This window comes from Crocuta crocuta, unplaced genomic scaffold, assembly GCF_008692635.1.
Source record: "Crocuta crocuta isolate KB4526 unplaced genomic scaffold, BGI_CrCroc_1.0 scaffold365, whole genome shotgun sequence".
In the NCBI taxonomy this organism is placed as follows: Eukaryota; Metazoa; Chordata; class Mammalia; order Carnivora; family Hyaenidae; genus Crocuta; species Crocuta crocuta.
Window position 1 is genome coordinate 19572 of NW_027533268.1, and position 18354 is coordinate 37925.

Here is an 18354-nt window from a genome sequence, read left to right on the forward strand (position 1 = left end):
TACCTCTAGTTCAATCAGACATAGGCAGGGCCAAAGGGCCCCATCCCACCAAGTAAGCAGAGACAATCATAATGGCAGAGGTAGGAAGGAGACGGGAAGGCCTCTGAGGGAAAGATTGCTATTAGCCCAACATTTGCTTTTTATAACTTTCCAGAGAGAATACTCAGAAGATGCTTTCTGTTAAATTACAGACCAAGAAATATGACTGACCCAAGTTAAAAGAACAAAATGCAGTTATGTCACACTTATTTAAGATCTTCGGTGACTTCAATCTTTGGGAAGGCTACCAGACCCCAAGGAAAAGGCCTCAGAGCACCTAGAATCACTGTTTAAAGTCCCTCTGCGTTATGTTCACACTCGGGCATTTACCAAGAGTTGAGGTATTCTTATTAAACACAAATTGTTAACAAACTTATTACCTGCTTCCCCAGCAGATCAGAAACAGCAAAAAGCCCAAAAAGAAATGGAGATAAACCGTTAGGAGTAGATACCATAACAGCAATGTGAAGAGCCAGGTGATAGACTGACAGTGAAGGAGACCAGAAACCAAACAGGAGAAAACTATGCTTTCTGTTACAGCATATACAGTAATGGGTACATTTAATGATCACCTTGAGTAATCAAAAAATGGTGAAAACTGTTTTTCCTATCTTGTTTAAGAAGGGAAGGAAGCATAATACACTCCATTATCACTTTCTGGTCTTTATCAATACTGAATCCAGAGACTAGTCTGAACTTTAATGTGCTACAGATCTGAAATATCTGTGAGGATAACATTTTTTACATTTCAGTCACTACTAATTTGAGGTATTATAACATGATCTAACCATTCAATTATGGCCATTTCAAGTTTCCAGGAGTACCAAGGCAGACATGGCACAATATAGACGACCACACATCCAGGTTTGTCTAAGATACTCCCAGTTTATGCTTTTGTCCCAGAGTAACTATTAACAACAGCACTCTCACTTTCACACACATCCCTGTTTGGATAAGTTAGACAATCACTCTAAGTAATAATAAGGCTTTTACTAACAAGCTTCCAACTAGATGAACTGGAATTAATTTTAAAACCTTATTTAAAATTATGAATTAGGGATATACATTAAGTCAAAAAAACAAAAACAAAAACAAAACAAAAAAACCAGGCACTGAGAAAGTGAAAGGAAAAATATATATGTTTTTTTCTAACAATATATTCTTCTTTGTTAGAAAAATACTTCAAAAGTTGAATAAAAGCAATTATCTGTAGGAGATGAGGGTCACAAGGGAGATGGATACAGGGGAGGAAGCAAGGTTCTCACTATATATCTTTTGTATATGAATGAACATATTACTTTGAACAATTTAAAAAAGGTTTGAAGATAAAATTTGTTTTCTCACTTCAGATCTAATAGGCTTTACACAATCTACTAATTAAAATTATATAAACCTAACACTACAGAGTAATGAGTTCAAGCACTAGCAGAGATAAAAGAGCAAGACTTTCTCCAGAAACAGTCTACCATTATTTTCAATAAAAATATTGACAGAATTATATAAGCACATCATGTAGTTATTTGTTGTCAGTTTTCCTAGCTACCATGCAAGCTCCAGGGGGGCAAGGACTTCGTTTTGTTCACACTGCTATATCCCCAGTACCTACAGCTCTCTGCTGTAAAACCATTTTGATCATGAGGCTACTGACCACAGAGGGCAGAATAAACACCAAGGCCCCCACACACATTTCTTAAAAAGCACAACTTGAAAAAAAATAGAAAACGGTTTCCTTTCACACATACCAGAAAACAACAGATTCATATTTCCTATTAAAGAGAGTGAGGCAGATATATATGAATATGTATACACACATACATAATGTGCAGATAACAGGACAGAGTGGTACAGTGAAAAAAAAATAGTGGGTTCTATTCCTTGTTCTGTCACTTTTTAGTTATAGGAATTTGGACAAGTCACCTGAATTCTTGGATCTTAATTTCCAAATCTATAAAATAAGAGAATTGGATGACTGACATGTTCAATTCCAGCTGACTCTCTCCCTCCCCCGCCACCCCACTCTTTCTGTCTGTCTGTCTCTCTCTCTCTCACACACACACACACACAGGAGCAAGACACATAAACATATGGAAGAGGGAAGAGAGACAGAAGTACATAGAGGACGGAGGAAGACAAATAGAGAAAGGAAGGCGGAGGGGCTAGAGGGAGATGAAGGTGCTAGCACCTAAAAACTCAGGTAAGCCACAGACATACCATCTCCCCGCAACCAACTGTGTTGAAAAGGGAGGAGATGACAACACAGACAATCATAGATCGACAATCACAGATCACCATATACACAGAGCTGGAGAGAGGCAAATAAGGAGAAAGAAGAGATAAGAATTCAGTTCCACAGGTTTTAAAGTAAGCATTAGTAAACTGCCTTTCATATTCTACTGTTCACTTAGGCTATGTGATGAAAATAAAGTAAAATAGGTTTCTGCAAACCCAAGATTCCCTAAAAGACTACTTATAGCTCTTCATATGCTCTAATGCAGTTCTTACGGTTATAATATTAGAATCATTTGGGGGAGGTTTTCAAATTATCCACGCCTAGATTCTAGTGATACACACTCTGTCTTCTAAATTTGCAGGGGCTCTGGTCTGAATGGAAGAGCTCCTTAAATTGTGGGACAAGGTTGCTACAATCCTGGTGCCCAGCAAATTATCACCTTAAGGAACACAGAAACTGAAAGAAGGGAGATTCTTATCTTCCCGTTTTAACAAGCTGAGAAACAGCCTAAATCAGAAAGCAGTAACAGTCAGGCTCACTAATCAATTCCTGAATAGATTAAGATTTCACATAGAAGTAAGAAGTGAGTGTTGCACATACCTGTCTGGATCCCTGGGGGCCAACTGCCCCCATGTTAATTGGACTGGGACCTTGGATTCCACTAGGTATAGGACCTCTAGGACCAGGGACTGGGCCCCTTGTATCCATACTTCTGGCCTCTATCCCTCTGACTTCCATTGCACGGGCCTCCAATGCGCGGGCCTCCATTGCACGGGCCTCCATCGCTCGGGCTTCCATAGCACGGGCCTCCAATCCTCTGGCATCTAATCCTCTAGCCTCCATGGCTCGTGCTTCCATCCCTCGTGCATCTATGCCTCGGGGATCTCTTCCACCTATAAAGAAAATTGTAAGAAAATCACTGTGTAGCTACTCATCTTTACTGCAAAAAAAGACCAACAATCAAAGAAAGATAGAAATCTATTCCTCCGGTCACATCTCCTGCACAACTACAGTTGGCCCTTGAACAATGTGACAACTGGAGCACTCCCCCAAAACTTAACTACTAATATCCTACTGCTGACTGGAAGCCTTACCAAAAACATAAACAGTTGACTGACACATATTTTGTATGTTATGTGTATATGTTCTGCATTCTTGCAATAAAGTAAGCTAGAAAAAAATGCTTTTAATAAAATCTTAAGGAAAATAGCACTGTACTATTTACCAAAAAAAAATCCACATAGAAGTGAACCTGTGCAGTTCCAATGTGTTGTTCAAGGGTCAAGTGCACACAAGACTACTTTCTCCTTCCCAATTTCACACATTTGCAGATAAACCTTAAAAATGTTTGTCAAGCCCACTGCCCTAGCCTTCTTTATTCCAGATTAGGCCTAAAATAGCTGGGTTTATTATCAGCCCACAACTACCAGTCAGCCTTGTGATGTGGTCTCCCCTTACCTCTGCCATCCAAGGGTGGACCCCTCTGATCTAGCATGGGTCCTCTTGGCTCTGCCATTAGAGGTCTGGGCTCAGCTAATGGCCCTCCTCTCATTTCATGTGGTGGTGGGCCACGGCTGTCATGACCAGGGACATGGTGCATGGGTGGACCTTGATGAGGCGGTCCCAGATAACCTCTAGAGATGGAGAAAAATGTTATACTTTAAAACACAACAAAACAACAATAAAAAGTATTAACCAGAAGATCAGTAAAAAAGTCAAAGAACTGCTAAGAGAATTAACACCAAACAGGTCCAAAAAAATGCTAGGGATATGTAAATCCATGCATTCTAGAACTTCATGTTTCGTCGGGGCACTCATAATTAAGGAGGAGGTAAGATATCCATTGTATAGAATGAGTATGTAGTACAGTGCTTAAGAATATGGCTTACTGTATGGGTTCAAATCCAGGCTTTATCATACATTAGTTGTGTTTCTTGGGCACATTTACTTAGCCTCTCTATAGCTTTGTTTCTTCATCTGTAAAATAGGATTGGTATATTAGTATCAATCTCACAAGTCTGTTGTGTGGACTTAATGAGATGATCTAAGTACTCAAAGCAGGGTCAGAGGCATAATCCTCATTAGTATCAATCATCATTATCTTATTATCATTACTGCTATTATTAATATCACTACTACCATTAAGCAGAAGTTTTTCCTGTTTAGATACATGTGCTAGAATTTCTAATTTGTAAAGATGGAGTAGCCATGGTTCATTCAAAATGACATACTCAACTATACAGTTCTGTCCAAGGAGAAGTGCTTAGTCTTGGACAGCAGCTATGAATATCTACCTTCTGAAGTAGACAAACCGGTACCAATGGTATAGAAAGACTGTTCTCAAACCAAGGGAAAATTCTGATTCCTCTAGTCTTTTCCTTCTTTTTTTCAAAAATTTTTAATGTTTGTTTATTTTTGAGAGAGAGTGAGCGTGAGCAGGGGAGGGGCAGAAAGAGAGGGAGACACAGAATCCAAAGCAGGCTTCAGGCTCTGAGCTGTCAGCATAGAGCCTGATGCAGGGCTCAAACTCTTGAGCTGTGAGATCATGACCTAAGCTAAAGTTGGACACTTAACCACCTGAGCCACCCAGATGCTCCATCCAATCTTTTCCTTCTATGTTAGTGCTTACCTAGGCTCTACCTCTCCAGTTACAGAAAGTAAAGTGCCTCCACGTGGATCATTTGGAGCATCTCCTAGTAGACCTCGAGGAGTTGGGACGTTGGCAGGCAAGGGTCCACGCTGCATAGCTGCTCTGGGGTCCTGCATCGGCACTGACGGGGAAACAAACAGGGAGTTACTGTTGTGAAGGACACATACGGAAACAAGAAATGACTCTATATACCACTGACAACATAATTCAGACACCTGAGAGTGGGTGAAACCTCACCACAGCAGACTCCTCTTGCAGCTCAAGAACAGAAGCAGGGTGTAGGCAGAATCTGTGCCATGTCAGAGGTATGGATGGAATTATATAAAGAGCAAAGTGGGGAGCAACCTGCCAAGGACTAGCACTGCAGCCTGAAGAAATTTATGCTCCTGGTTCTCCTTATAATCAATCTTAGTTCAAGGACCAGAGTCACAAAAGAGAGGTAGGGTCTTGGCATTATGTGAACACTGCCATGGCTCTGCAAGAACCTGCTGTCTCCTTACAGACTGCTATTCCATCCAAGCCTCCTGACACCAGTAGGGAGGGAGTAGAGCCTCGGACAGATGCCCATATCATCCATGTTCTCTGCCCTGTGTGAAGAGGTCAATCTTAGGCTTGTGGCCCCAACAGGAAAAAATTTAAAAACAAAAACCCAAAACACTACCCTTTCAGGTTCCAAACATGAGGACGACTGCCAAGCAGCCCTTGTCCTCTCAACGTCCCACCCTGAACACCACAAACAAAAGGAAACCCGCAGATACAATGGGTACCTTGAACTCGCTCAATTGATGCAGGCCCGGCAGGTCCCACAGGCGAATGCTGTAGGGTTCCTAGGTGAGCATTAAGTTCAAAAGGAGAAAGAGCAGACACTTGAAATAGCTTGCGCGCCTATGTGCGCATACACACCGAGAAACATACACATACAGACACTGGAAATTTATAGAAGTAAGTTACAAAGCCGAGAGTTCAGGAGCCTGCCCCAGGCTACAAAATCTTCCTAAACTATATTAGCTTCTTTGGGATCTGAAATTGTTCCACTGTGATGAGACTGACTCCTAAGCTGAAACCTGTTGGCCACTTTCAATTTTTGCTTCTGCTACTACAAGTCCACCTAAAATTCCTTACATCACTACAACAAAAAAAGAAAGAAAATTTTAAAAAAGGATGGTTCTGAACCTCTAGTTAGGCAAAGAACATAAACATATGTTCATAAGCAAAACATAAAAGAAACTATATTTATTATTCTGAAGAGGCCCATAACACAAGTGGGACAGTACCATTTTTGCCATATTTTAAAGCACAAAAATTTCTGTGGGAAATGCAGTGAGTGAACTTTAGACAAAGAAAGACAGTATTGCTCCTCAAAAGAAAAACTCTGCCACTGCAAGTCTCTGGTAATAACAAAACACCATGACAACAGCAAACAAAAACGATGAAATGACAAGGATGCCAACACTAAACAAAGGTGGTGGAAGGCAAGAAGTATCTTTTTAAACATGTCACTGTCTCCTTTTACCATTATAAATGTGCACAAGAAGCCTGGATTCCAGGAAAAGAAAGAAAACTGGGTACAAACGGAAAGATTCTTGCTTCCGCGGCTAAGTACTGAAGAAACACTATAAAATTCATCTCACTTTATCTCAAGAAGACACACCTGATCTACCTTCAAAATCCAAGTCATTTGGGGCGCCTGGGTGGCTCAGTCAGTTAAGCGTCCGACTTCAGCTCAGGTCATGATCTTGCGGTTTGTGGGTTCGAGCCCCACGTCCAGCTCTGTGCTGACAGCTCAGAGCCTGGAGCCTGTTTCAGATTCTGTGTCTCCCTCTCTCTCTGCCCTTCCCCTGCTCATGCTCTGTCTCTCTCTGTTTCAATAATAAGTGAACTATATAAAAAAAAAAAATCCAAGTCATTTCCATTTGCTAACTTTTGACCAGAAAGGTGAAGACAACTGTAGCAGGAAAGAGGAGGTCTTGTGGAGGAATGTATTAAACACCTAAAGGTTGACTGATTGATGGCTTGGGAAGAAGAATATGACTGCAACCCCAATTTCTCCCTAATGCAAAAAAATTCTGGGGTACACACACGATCTGCTGATAGTAGCCGAGGGGTTGGGGCACAAAGCACAAAAGCACAGGCTGCTTTAGATGAGGCATTTGGTCAAGAGCTTGGTCCCACTGTCAACCATCTGACAAGATTATTAGTTCTGTCACTTCAACAACCAACCCTAGTGGACAAACCATAGACAAGAAGTAAAGTACATAGGCCTCTATGTTAACATTTTGCTTTTAAAATGGTTTTCACTTATAGACCATAAGCTAGGAGTAACTTAAACTTCTCTGTGCTGTCCAAAGCAGTTCTTCCTCATCAAATGACAAAATGAGTAAGAACATAAGGCACTGAAGAGTATTTCTGGAAGTTAACAGAGGCGGTGTGGATTTTCAGAAATAGTATAGATTTTAGTCAGAGACTTCAGAGTCTTGCTCTGCCACTTACTGGCTGGAAGAGATGAGTGCCCCGAATCCTGTCCACATTACTCAGAGAACAGTATTTATTTACCATGTCCCCTTAAATAGGTAACTTTAAAACTCTGAGCCTCCACCTCTTTTACCTGAAAACTGAGGTGCTGCCAGTGCTGCCACCTAACTCATGCAGTTGTCTGAAAATTAAGGTGCCTGGCGCACAGTATGCACTCAGTTTTATTGTTTATTCCTTCTGTTTTCTCACTCTGTCTCCTCCTGATGTTTTCAACCAAACCACTGCATTTTCTTTTTATTCAAACTCCAGTAAGAGAGGGAAATAATGTGGAGACTTTGGAGTGGCTCTGCTGTGGTGTCTAGTGTTACCGCCATAATATAACATGCCCTTATCAAGCAGGCTTTAGACCTCTGACCTTCTTCCAGGTTTCTCTGCAGTTTAAATTATTTTTTTCTTAGTGTTTTATTTATTTCTGAGAGAAAGAGAGAGAGACAGCATGAGCAGGGGAGGGTCAGAGAGAGAGGGAGATACAGAATCTGAAACAGGCTCCAAGCTCTGAGCTGGCAGTCAGCACAAAGTCCAACGCAGGGCTCGAACCCAAGAGCCGTGAGATCATGACCTTTGCCAAAGTTGGACGCTTAACCGACTTAGCCACCCAGGCGCCCCAGCTCTATAGTTTAAATTTAGGCTTCTTCATGCCCAGCAACATGTTACACGCTTATTATTAAAAATCCTTACTCAGTCAACAGATAGTCACAGAATGATAGAGAATAGGTCAGTAAAATCATTAGACTACTAGGAAAAGGCAAATATAACCTATATAGAAACAAAGGATCCACTTGATTTATCATCAATTCTTACAGAGCTGGGCTCTGAGTCACTAGATGGAAAGTCTAGACTGGTGCTGTCCAATGGAATATTCTGCAATGATGTAAATATTCTATATATGCACTATCCAGTATAACATCTACTAAGCCCCATGTAGCCATTGAGTACTTGGAATGTGGCTAGTGTGAATAAAGAACTGAATTTTAAGTTTTACCTAATTTCAATTTAAATTAATTTAACATTCAAATAGCCACATATGGTTAGTGGCTACCATATTAAGACAGTGCAGATATAGAACATTGCCAAGTCCAGTCCACAATAATCAGATATTAATATTTATTTACCCTGTCCCCGCTCAATGGACACCGGTCCACTTCCTGGCATTCCAACCTGGGCTTGCATTCCTCCTAGAAGATAAAAGCAAAAAAACCCCACAAATTATGACATTGGAGAAAAAATTAGGACAGTGGCTGAGTTAAGAAATTTCCTCTTTTGGCCTCAGAGGCAGAAAACTACTCAGGAACATCATAGCTATCTCTAAACAATGCAGGTATACAGAAGATACAGTTTGTTAGTAAACTCTAGGCTTTAGTGACAGAAAAGTGAGTGAAATGACAACACTTAATCTCATCGATTACCAAAACCTTGGCAGAATTTCTGTTACATAGGAGAACAACAGCACTTACCCACATAACTCCTCTCATAGGAGGCAATACTGTTCCCAGGGTATTTTGTAACTGTGTGGGTTTTAGTTGTGAAAAGATTTAGGGGGCATGGCTGGCATTTAATGAGAAGCCAACAGGGATGCTAGATGCCCTGCAATGTCTGAGATAGTCCTCCAGAATCCAGAATTATCTTGTTTTGCAAAATTTTCAAATGTCTTGGTGAATGAACATTAACACAAATGAAAACCTGCTTATGGTAATCTGAATTTAGAACCAAGTCTGTTGTATTTGTAAACAAAAAAGTTCTTTTCCCTATTTATATATGTACACAGATACACTGAATTTTCCAGAAATATAATTACCGAGTTAATTATAGGCACTACATTTTTTGTTTTGTTAAGAATTTTACCTAGAGTTTTCACCACTTGAGATAATCACATCACTAATGTTAATAGTCTCTCTGGTATTTGAGTTGTGAAAACAACATACCTGTATTTGTCTACAATTGTAGCTTTTATTTCATGGTATAGGTGCAAGCATCTGAGGGCTACCTTTTGGTGTCTTTTGTAGCTGTGCCTGAACACTTGCATATTAAAAATATTTTAAATTATAAGTTAATTTCCTTTTACTTCTCCTTTATATTGTAGTTAGGACATTATATTTTTTTTGGAAATCATGTTAAGTAGGTTACATGTGTGCATTTCATTTCAGGATAGTAAAAAGTCACTACCAAGTTATCTGTTATGAAAAGAGGCCACAGGATCTAACAGGATTGAGAACCACTGTTCTACACTAATTAGTTGGGATATGAGAATTGTTATACAAAGAATAATTATGTACCACAAGTCTTTATCTTGTCCTTTCCATATAGCAGTAATTCTTTTTTCCTCAAAGCAATAATATATGCTGTGAGTGGGGAAAAAAGACAAGCTTTACTGTTTGCAGTTCATTAATATTTAACTAAAATTTTAAGAATACATAATACTCTCTTATTCCATTTAACACGCCAGGCACCAAAGAGCTATTGATTAAGAACCTGAACCTGGGCTAGCCCTATCCCTACTGTAACAAAGTAACTCTGATTTTGAACAAGTGATTTAATACAATTAGCATATGCCCAGGCTTCCTCATCTGCAAAGGGAAATGAGTTGGTCTAAACCAGGGGTTCTCAGAATTTGGTCCCCAGATCAGAGGCGTCAGTATCACCAAGGAATTATTATAACTGCAAATTCCAGGGCCCTAAATCAGACCTGCGGAATTAGAAAGTCTCAGGGTGGGAACCAGCATCTGAGTTTTAATAAGATAATTAGATAATTCTAATGTACACTAAAGTTGGAGAACAACAGGTCTAAATGATTTCAAAAGGTCTCTTCTAACCACAACATTCTAGGATTTATTCAGACCTCTTAATAAAACAATATAAAGATTTAGGATCTGAGAAAAGCAGTGGCAGAAGGACTTCTAGACATAATTTCTCATATTATTCACTATTACATGATGAGACTTTCATTTCTATGGGCCAGCTTCCCAGAAGTGGAATTGGTGGGTCAAAGAGTACATGAATTTTAAATGTGAGACTAGTTTCTTAAAAGGCTGAAAAACTTTACATTTTCACTAGCAATTTATGATACCACTTTCCCCACCAATAGTGACATCTCTCTTTGAAATTTTGCTAGTCTGATAGGTTTAAGTAAGGTGAAATATTGTTATTTAATTTGCAATGCCATGACTACAAATGGATTTGTTTTTGTTGCCATTTGGATTTGCCTACTCATTTTCTTTGTCTACTTCTCTACTAGATTATTCCCCCTTCTCACTAATTTTAAAAGAGNTAAAGATATTCATTTTAAGTACTGCCTTCACTATTTCCCAAACTTTTTTGTGTAAAGTACACTACTTTTGTTGTCTTTTGGATAATTCATAAATTTCCTTTTTATGTTCTCTTTAATTCAAGGATACCTAGTGTATGTTCCTTAATTTCCCAAGTAAAGGTTATTTTCAGTCACCTTTTAATTATTTCTAATTTTATTGGCTTATTTTTTTAATGTTAATAATTTTGAGAGAGAGAGAGACAGACAGAGAGAGAGGGAGTGGGCGTGCGCCAGTGGGGAAGGAGCAGAGAGAGAGAGAGAGAGAGGAGACACAGAATCTGAAGCAGGCTCCAGACTCTGAGCTACCAGCACAGAGCCCGATGTGGGGCCTGAACTTATGAACCGCAAGATCATAAGCTGAAGTTGGACGCTTAACCAACTGAGCCACGCAGGCGCCCCTAATTTTATTCACTTATAATGAGAGAATATGGCCTGTAAAATCTCTACTTCAACTTTAATTTTATGGCCCAGAACATAGTCTTTTTTTTTTTTTTTTATAGTTCCATGGTCATTTGGGGGGGAAAATATATTCTTTAGTCAAATCTCCCATAATAAATTGTGCTTATTGGTTCTGCTACTTTATTCCTCAATGTCTTTACTTATTTTTTGTCCATTAATACAAAAGTACTCAAAGTGTGGTACACAGACAATGCTGATCCATGCCCTGCATGTTAACACTTTATGACAACATGAATGTTGTTGTTAATGGTATGTTAACATGTACATGTTAAGTACATAAATGGAGAGCAGACACTTAAAAACGTTTACAGCAACTTGACACTGTTGTGACATCCAAGTACACATATCTCCTTGAACAGGGTATAGACCACTTTGGGTGTTTTTCAACTTACATTATGAGCTGCACATGTCATGGGTTGCATACTTGTCATGTGTAGTAGGACCACAGAGCAATTTGTAATATTTTTAAGTTAGGTACCCATAACTCAAAAATGTATAAAATACAGAATCCATTTCTTTCACTGAAAGATATTTTAACTATAACTGCATAGATAAATGAAAATCATGAGTTTGCTGAAATTTCTTTTAAAATCCCTCTATTCCTTGCCTACTTAGCTCTGTAGACTAGGTTCTCTACAAAACAGAACAATTTAGATTCAATTAATCTCTATCAATAGGGTTGTAGTCAATCTAACCCAGATTAGATAAATTAACAAGAGGCAACCTCATTGCATAAAAAACTTTAAATATTGATACGTGTCATGTGTTCATACAGGAGTTTCATATAGGAAATCACTATTTCACTCATAACTATTGTAGTTATGAGTGTTGAATAAGAAAAAGCTACAATCATAATAACAATACTCTTAATTTCTATATATACCCTTTAATGAAAAGATACAGCTTTAAAACTTTTTTCCTTGTTGTTTGGTTTGATTACATTTAACAAAATGCAGTTTTATACTTGTTGAGTATAATAACAAATGTAATTATTTTGTGTCTGTCTTTTTATGTGCCTTTTAACCTAAGTCTCTGACTTTCAGTGGGAAAATTGAGTCCATTTACATTTAGAATTAACCTCTATACAAGATTTTATTCCCTCCTCCTTAGTCTATGTTTATCATTACTTACTTCGTAATGTTTTCTGTACCCTTCTATTTGCTGGTTTGGTCTAGTTCCCACTCATTCCATTTGGAAGTTTGGAAGTTTGACCAGACTTTTCCATTTTGTAGTCCTTTTCCTTGCTCTCTTAATCAGACATAGAAGATCTGTATATAAGATATCAACTATTTCCTCCCCCTAGGATATACACATCCTAACTGTGTATTAATTTTATATCAAGATCTCATTACCATGTAATAATGTGGCTATACCATACCATTTGCTACAACAAAACTTTAGCAAAATACCAAAATGGTGAAGACTCTAAATGAAACATACCTCCAGGAGCTAAGGAACCAGGGCCAGGTCCTGTTACAGCTGCTGGTATTTGCCCTGGTGCTGGAACTCCAGCCTGCATAGAAGCTTGCATCAGAGGAGGTGCACCATTGACATGCATTCCACCCTGATCAAAAGAAAAAACAGAGTATGTACATGCCTTTGGACACACACATGATGAGCCGGGGTATACAGAATACAATTAAGATGGACCATATTCTAAAAGCAGAATATGTTAAAAGCAGGGGTGCCTGGGTGGCTCAGTCAGCTAAGCTTCTGACTCTTGATTTCAACTTAGGTCATGATCTCATGGTTCGTAAGATCGAGCTTCACCTTGAGCTCTATGCTGACAGTGCGGAGTCTGTTTAGGATAGTCTCTCTCTCTCCCCCTCCCCTACTCACATGCATGCACTCTCTCTCAAAATAAATAAAATAAACTTTATTAAAAAAATAAAAGCAGAGACTGACAAGTATGATCTGTGTTGTGAGGCCACATGTAGCACCTACGGTTGACTTCAAGTTGTTTACCTCTCTCAATCTGATAGGTAAAAAATGATAGATTACTGTAATTCTGTTTACATTTGTCTTATTTTGAGGTTGGTAACTTTTATTATGGAAAAACCCCAAATATATAAATTGTATACAAAATAAAATAAACATATAGTTTAGGAAATAAATAATATATATGTTTGAAATATGCTGTCTGGTCTTCCCCAATTGCATCCTGTATCCTTTTTTTTTTAATGTTTATTTGAGAGATAGTATGAGCATGGGGGGAACAGAGAGAGTGAGGGAAAGAGAGAATCCCAAGCACAGTGAGCATGGAGAGAGAGCATCCCAATCCACACTAAGCATGGAGCCCAATGCAGGACTCAATCTCATGATGATTAGATCATTACCTGAGTCAAAATCAAGAGTCGGATGCTTAACTGACTGAGCCATCCAGGTGCCTCCCTATATCCCTTTCTTAAAACAACCACTTAAGAATTTTTATAGATGTTTTGAAATTGTCTGTAAATCATTACAAACTAAACATACATACTAAACACATTTCAGCGTATTTTTGGGATATATGCAAACACATATATCCTGTATTTTGAGAAGGCTTCTACATTCACTTATTTTCACTTTTGGAACATTTGGGTTATCTGTGTTAACATGTATCCTAGTTCATCTTATCTGCTATATGGAATTATGTTTTTGAAAGTCATTTATGGTGGCACACTGGATAAAAACACATTTTTTCCCATTCTTCCACTGATGTGCATTTAGGATATTTCAATATTTCACCATTATATTGTGACAATAAACATTCTTGAACATGACTAAGGNAATCAGATTGTTGTCCATCATGAGTGTGGCAAATAGTTTTCCCAATTTGTCATTTGTTTTTGGTGCTTTTTTTTTTTTTAATTTTTCTTAAATGTTTATTTATTCTTGAGAGACAGAGTATGAGCGGGGAAGGGGCAAAGAGAGGGAGACACAGAATTTGAAGCAGGCTCCAGGCTCCGAGCTGTCAAGCACAGAGCCTGACGTGGGGCTGAAATTCACAAACTGTGAGATCATAACCTAAGCCGAGTTCGGATGCTCAACCAACCGAGCTACTCAGGCGCCCCGATTTGTTTTCCTTATAGAGAAAATTTTCAGCTTTCAAATGTATTTATTTCTTATGGCTTCAAAGTTTTATGTCATGCTTAGAAAACAAGCTTTACATTTTCCCATTGGTAAGGAGATAATACAAGTGCCAACCTGACACAATTACTGTTAAATACTAAATGAGATGTATGTTGAATAACAAACTGTCGACCACAGTACCGTACAGGCATGTAAACACAAAATTAGCTTCTGTAAAAGGGCACACAGAAAAGACCTCTTTGTTCTACAAACTTGGCACTGAATCTGCATTCATTCAAATGCCACATACCCTGCAAACTGAAAATTGCTATCTTGTCTGGAATTTTAAATTATCATCTTCAGCTCCTGACTATTCTTCTTTCAATATATCTTCTTAAAATGAAAATGACATTCTAAGACAGGTAAAAATAATATTAAGAGGTAAATCCCTACCAAAGATTGGGCCTGAGGGGCCTGAGGATTCTGCTGGCTCATTGACACAGAGGATCCTGAGCCAGGCCCAGCACTGTGGACTGGCTGAGGGTTGCCTGCAATCAGCGTTGGGATATTTGTCTGGCGATGCAGAATTTTCTAAAAAACGAAAAGACAAATCTATGAGCTGTTTGACAAAGCAATCAAGTAGTTCCTACCCCACGCACAGTGTACTGTGGCATTTCCATAAAAAACAAGAAGCACTCACCAGGGCAATCTCTGGATCCACAATTCTCATCACTACCTGTGCTTGTAGCAAAGCATAAGCCAGTTGAGGGTTCTGAAGCAACATGTTCCGTGCTTCCTGGGGACTATTCTGGACACAGAGCTGAGAAGACAAACAGATTCATCATCAGATTCAATACTTATTACTTAGAAATTAATAGTGATTTAGAGCCATTCTCATCTGAGAAATATAATATTTTGGTCATGATGGGCAAAAGAAGGAAGAGGCATTTCGAATACCATAATACCACCATTTAGGAAAAAAGCCACATTTGAATATTTACATCTGATATCTACTGGCCACAAAAAGCCAGACTGTGTATCTGTATTTGTGTACAAAAATGGAAAGCTCTTTGCACAAAATGTAAAATATGCTATGCACATGTGGCATATCAAAGTTGCAAGAAATGGTGGATAACAGGCACACCTTTTATTTGAGTTCATGGAAACATTTCCACTGACTTTACCAATGAACTCCTTGAAAATTTGCTGTGATTTGATTTGTTCTTAACCTAATGCCTCCTCCCACCTTCATTTGTTTCATCAGCTCAAACATCTGCTCTGGTGGAAGACTGGCAACTGCTTTGCTAATGGACTCTGGGGCATCCTCAGGACTGATGGTCTCTCCATAAGGTGACTCAATGACAGGGGCACCAGTGCCAAGGCCTGATCAGGAAGAAAGTACAAAAAGTTAAGGAGGCAAAATTAAGAGCTAAGTCATTTCAAGTATCTACTTTCCAGGGATGCTTCCCTTCCAGGACCCATTGATAACTTTAAATTCTCTGGAACTGAGAAATAAGTGATCTGCAAGTCTCTTATTTCTGTAGAGGAAAGTGACAGAGTGTATTTTTGCTCTCAGAGGAAAGCTGGGACTAAGATCACATGGGTGGACAATGTTCATGTAAATTAGGGATGGAGCATATGAATTTCTTTTGATAACTCATTTCAGAAGCAAAACCACAGAAAAAGATGCTAATTTTCAGAAGCAAAATAAGAGAAAAAGATGCCAATTTCAAAATGTAATTCCTGATCGGTTACCTCATGAAAAAAGCCAAGAGAATGCCTTAGTAATCCCACCAATTATAGATCTGACAAATAGTTACAGCAGTGGATAACTAATGATCCAGTTATTAGTGCAACTAATGGCTTGGTGAACCTGAATTCATCTTCAACTAGAAATCAACTCCGTGGCAACTGGAGGGACTTCTAAAGTCAACTTTCCTTTTTTTTCCAAAGATATACACTTCCTTAATGCAGGCGGCTCAAGTGGGTCAACTAAAAAAGCTATGTGGCTAACCATTTCAGCAGATGCTAAAACACGTCATAAATGGAAAATCTTCAATACATCTTTACTAACCCATGTTGCATATGAATCAGATTTATACTCACTCTTCAGCTCTTCTTTGTTCTTTTCACTGGCAGCATTGTCCACACGAAGTGCTCTCCCACTGAATTCACGCCCATTCAGGTTTCGCATGGCACTAAGTGCCGTCTCCTGGTCTTGGTATTCACAGAAGCCATAACCCTTTGGTTTTCCTGTCTCCCTATCATATACCAACCTGGAAGAGCGGAACCAAGTATCAGACACAAATGTTACACACATACAGTTTCCTAGTAACATTGCCATGTTCTAATTTGGTCCACATTAAAACAAATAACTTTATCACTCTGACTGCCTCACTGAAATATTTTTTTTAACGTGTATTTATTTTTGAGAGAGAGAGAATGCAGGGTAGGGGCAGAGATAGAGAGGGAGACAGAGGATCCGAAGCAGACTCTGTGCTGACAGCCAACAGCCTGATGTAGGGCTTGAACTCAAAACCATGAGATCATGACCTGAGCCAAAATCGGATGTTTAACTGACTGAGCCACCCAGATGCCCCTCACTGAAGTATTTTTTAATATATTTTTAAATAAAAATGTGAATTGTATAGTATGTAAATCATACCTGAATAAAGCTGTTACAAACAAAAAGAAGAATGTGAAAAGTCAACAGTAAAAANATGGAATATTCCCCACTATGAAGAAAATAGACAACATATTAAAACTCTTAAATTTGTAACCCTTTTCTTTGGTGAGAAAGTAAACCGGTATCTACACATATCATTGACAATGTAACAACTACCTCGAAATAGTGTTCCTACAACCCCAGGTCCATGGTACTTCAGACAAGATTTTAATCTTATCTGCTGATTTGAATTACAAAACAAATAAACCACTATGGCTAAATATAAAAGGTATAGGCACTCCTTAATAGCAATTCTTAGACTTATCTGACAAGTGTTATGATTTTCCTTAACTTCGGTGAAAATAAATACTCTGGCATTAGTTATTTACCTGAAAATCTTTTAGTCTTATCAATAGGAACTAAAAGTACCATTGTATTTGGTATTTTGAAAACCGGTTCATTATGTCCATATTTCCACACATACACACACTCTCAAAGAAGAATGAAGACGAATGTAGTGGAGGATGTTTAAAAATTATTCTCAACTGTCTCGTCATGTCCCTTCCAAAAGGTGCTGCAAAATCACAGGTACTTAAAAACAAACAAACAAACAAACAAACAAACTTATTTTGTCTGAAAAGATTACTCAGAATAGACTCGATCCTCTTTAAAATTTCTTCGACGAGGTCTTAATCGTTCATTCATTCATTCACAATCCACCTTAAGACGCCAGGTGGCCGCTAACGGTATCGAACTAGAACGTTACAGTAAAAAGCAGAGGAAAGTGCTTATGAGAGGGCGGCAAGTGGACACAAGGATCTATGTACTCAGCACATAATCTGTATTCTGGGATAGGGGGTGAGAAGTAGTACAGGACAGTTGCCATGCGCCCTCAATAGCAGGCAATGATTGAGGCTCATGAAAGGAGAAATGCATAGAAGCTGAAAGCTAGTTTAACTTCCTCAGCCACATCTTGAAAACGCTGTGAGACCTCAGGGGAAAGGGGGATCACTTTGCCCGCGAGTCCACCAGGTTGGCCGCCCCACAGGATAGGAAGGAAGAGCTGCAAGCCAAACCCATAAACAGTTCCTGTGGAAATTCATGAGGTGCAGGAGGCATTCCTCGCAGCTCCCTGTCTCTTTCTGTCCCTCCCTGATGCTTGGCTCCACGAATTCCTCTCACCGAACACTGAACGCAGAGAACGATCCACCGCAGGGTCTCTCACAGTCAAACCCGCCATCGCTCTCTTCCGGCTGCTTCCGGTGCTCCAGGGCACACTTCCGTACGGCGCGTGAGATTTACGTTTAACACGCTTCTGTACGGCGCGTAAGCCGTTAAGCAACTGGGCCGGGCGTACACACGGTTCCTCACCTGACGTCATTCCGTCAGCAGGAGTGCTCAGTCCACGAGAGCAGTAACCACTC

General features: G+C 39.2%; 1 protein-coding gene across 1 annotated transcript in view; it reads right to left on the bottom strand.

Moving 5' to 3' along the window:
* CSTF2 (cleavage stimulation factor subunit 2) overlaps positions 1-18170 on the bottom strand; it is a 22331-nt gene extending 4161 nt beyond the window's left edge. The window contains exons 1-13 of the mRNA XM_077747808.1: positions 18041-18170; positions 17360-17504; positions 16931-16940; positions 16372-16612; positions 15512-15648; positions 14966-15085; positions 14719-14856; positions 12655-12778; positions 8564-8626; positions 5687-5746; positions 4899-5040; positions 3728-3903; positions 2870-3162 (exon numbers count right to left, since the gene is read on the bottom strand). Of these exons, the coding sequence (XP_077603934.1) occupies positions 2870-3162; positions 3728-3903; positions 4899-5040; positions 5687-5746; positions 8564-8626; positions 12655-12778; positions 14719-14856; positions 14966-15085; positions 15512-15648; positions 16372-16612; positions 16931-16940; positions 17360-17504; positions 18041-18170 (1779 nt within the window). The remainder of the gene's footprint in view (positions 1-2869; positions 3163-3727; positions 3904-4898; positions 5041-5686; positions 5747-8563; positions 8627-12654; positions 12779-14718; positions 14857-14965; positions 15086-15511; positions 15649-16371; positions 16613-16930; positions 16941-17359; positions 17505-18040) is intronic.
* Positions 18171-18354: the final 184 nt, after the last annotated feature.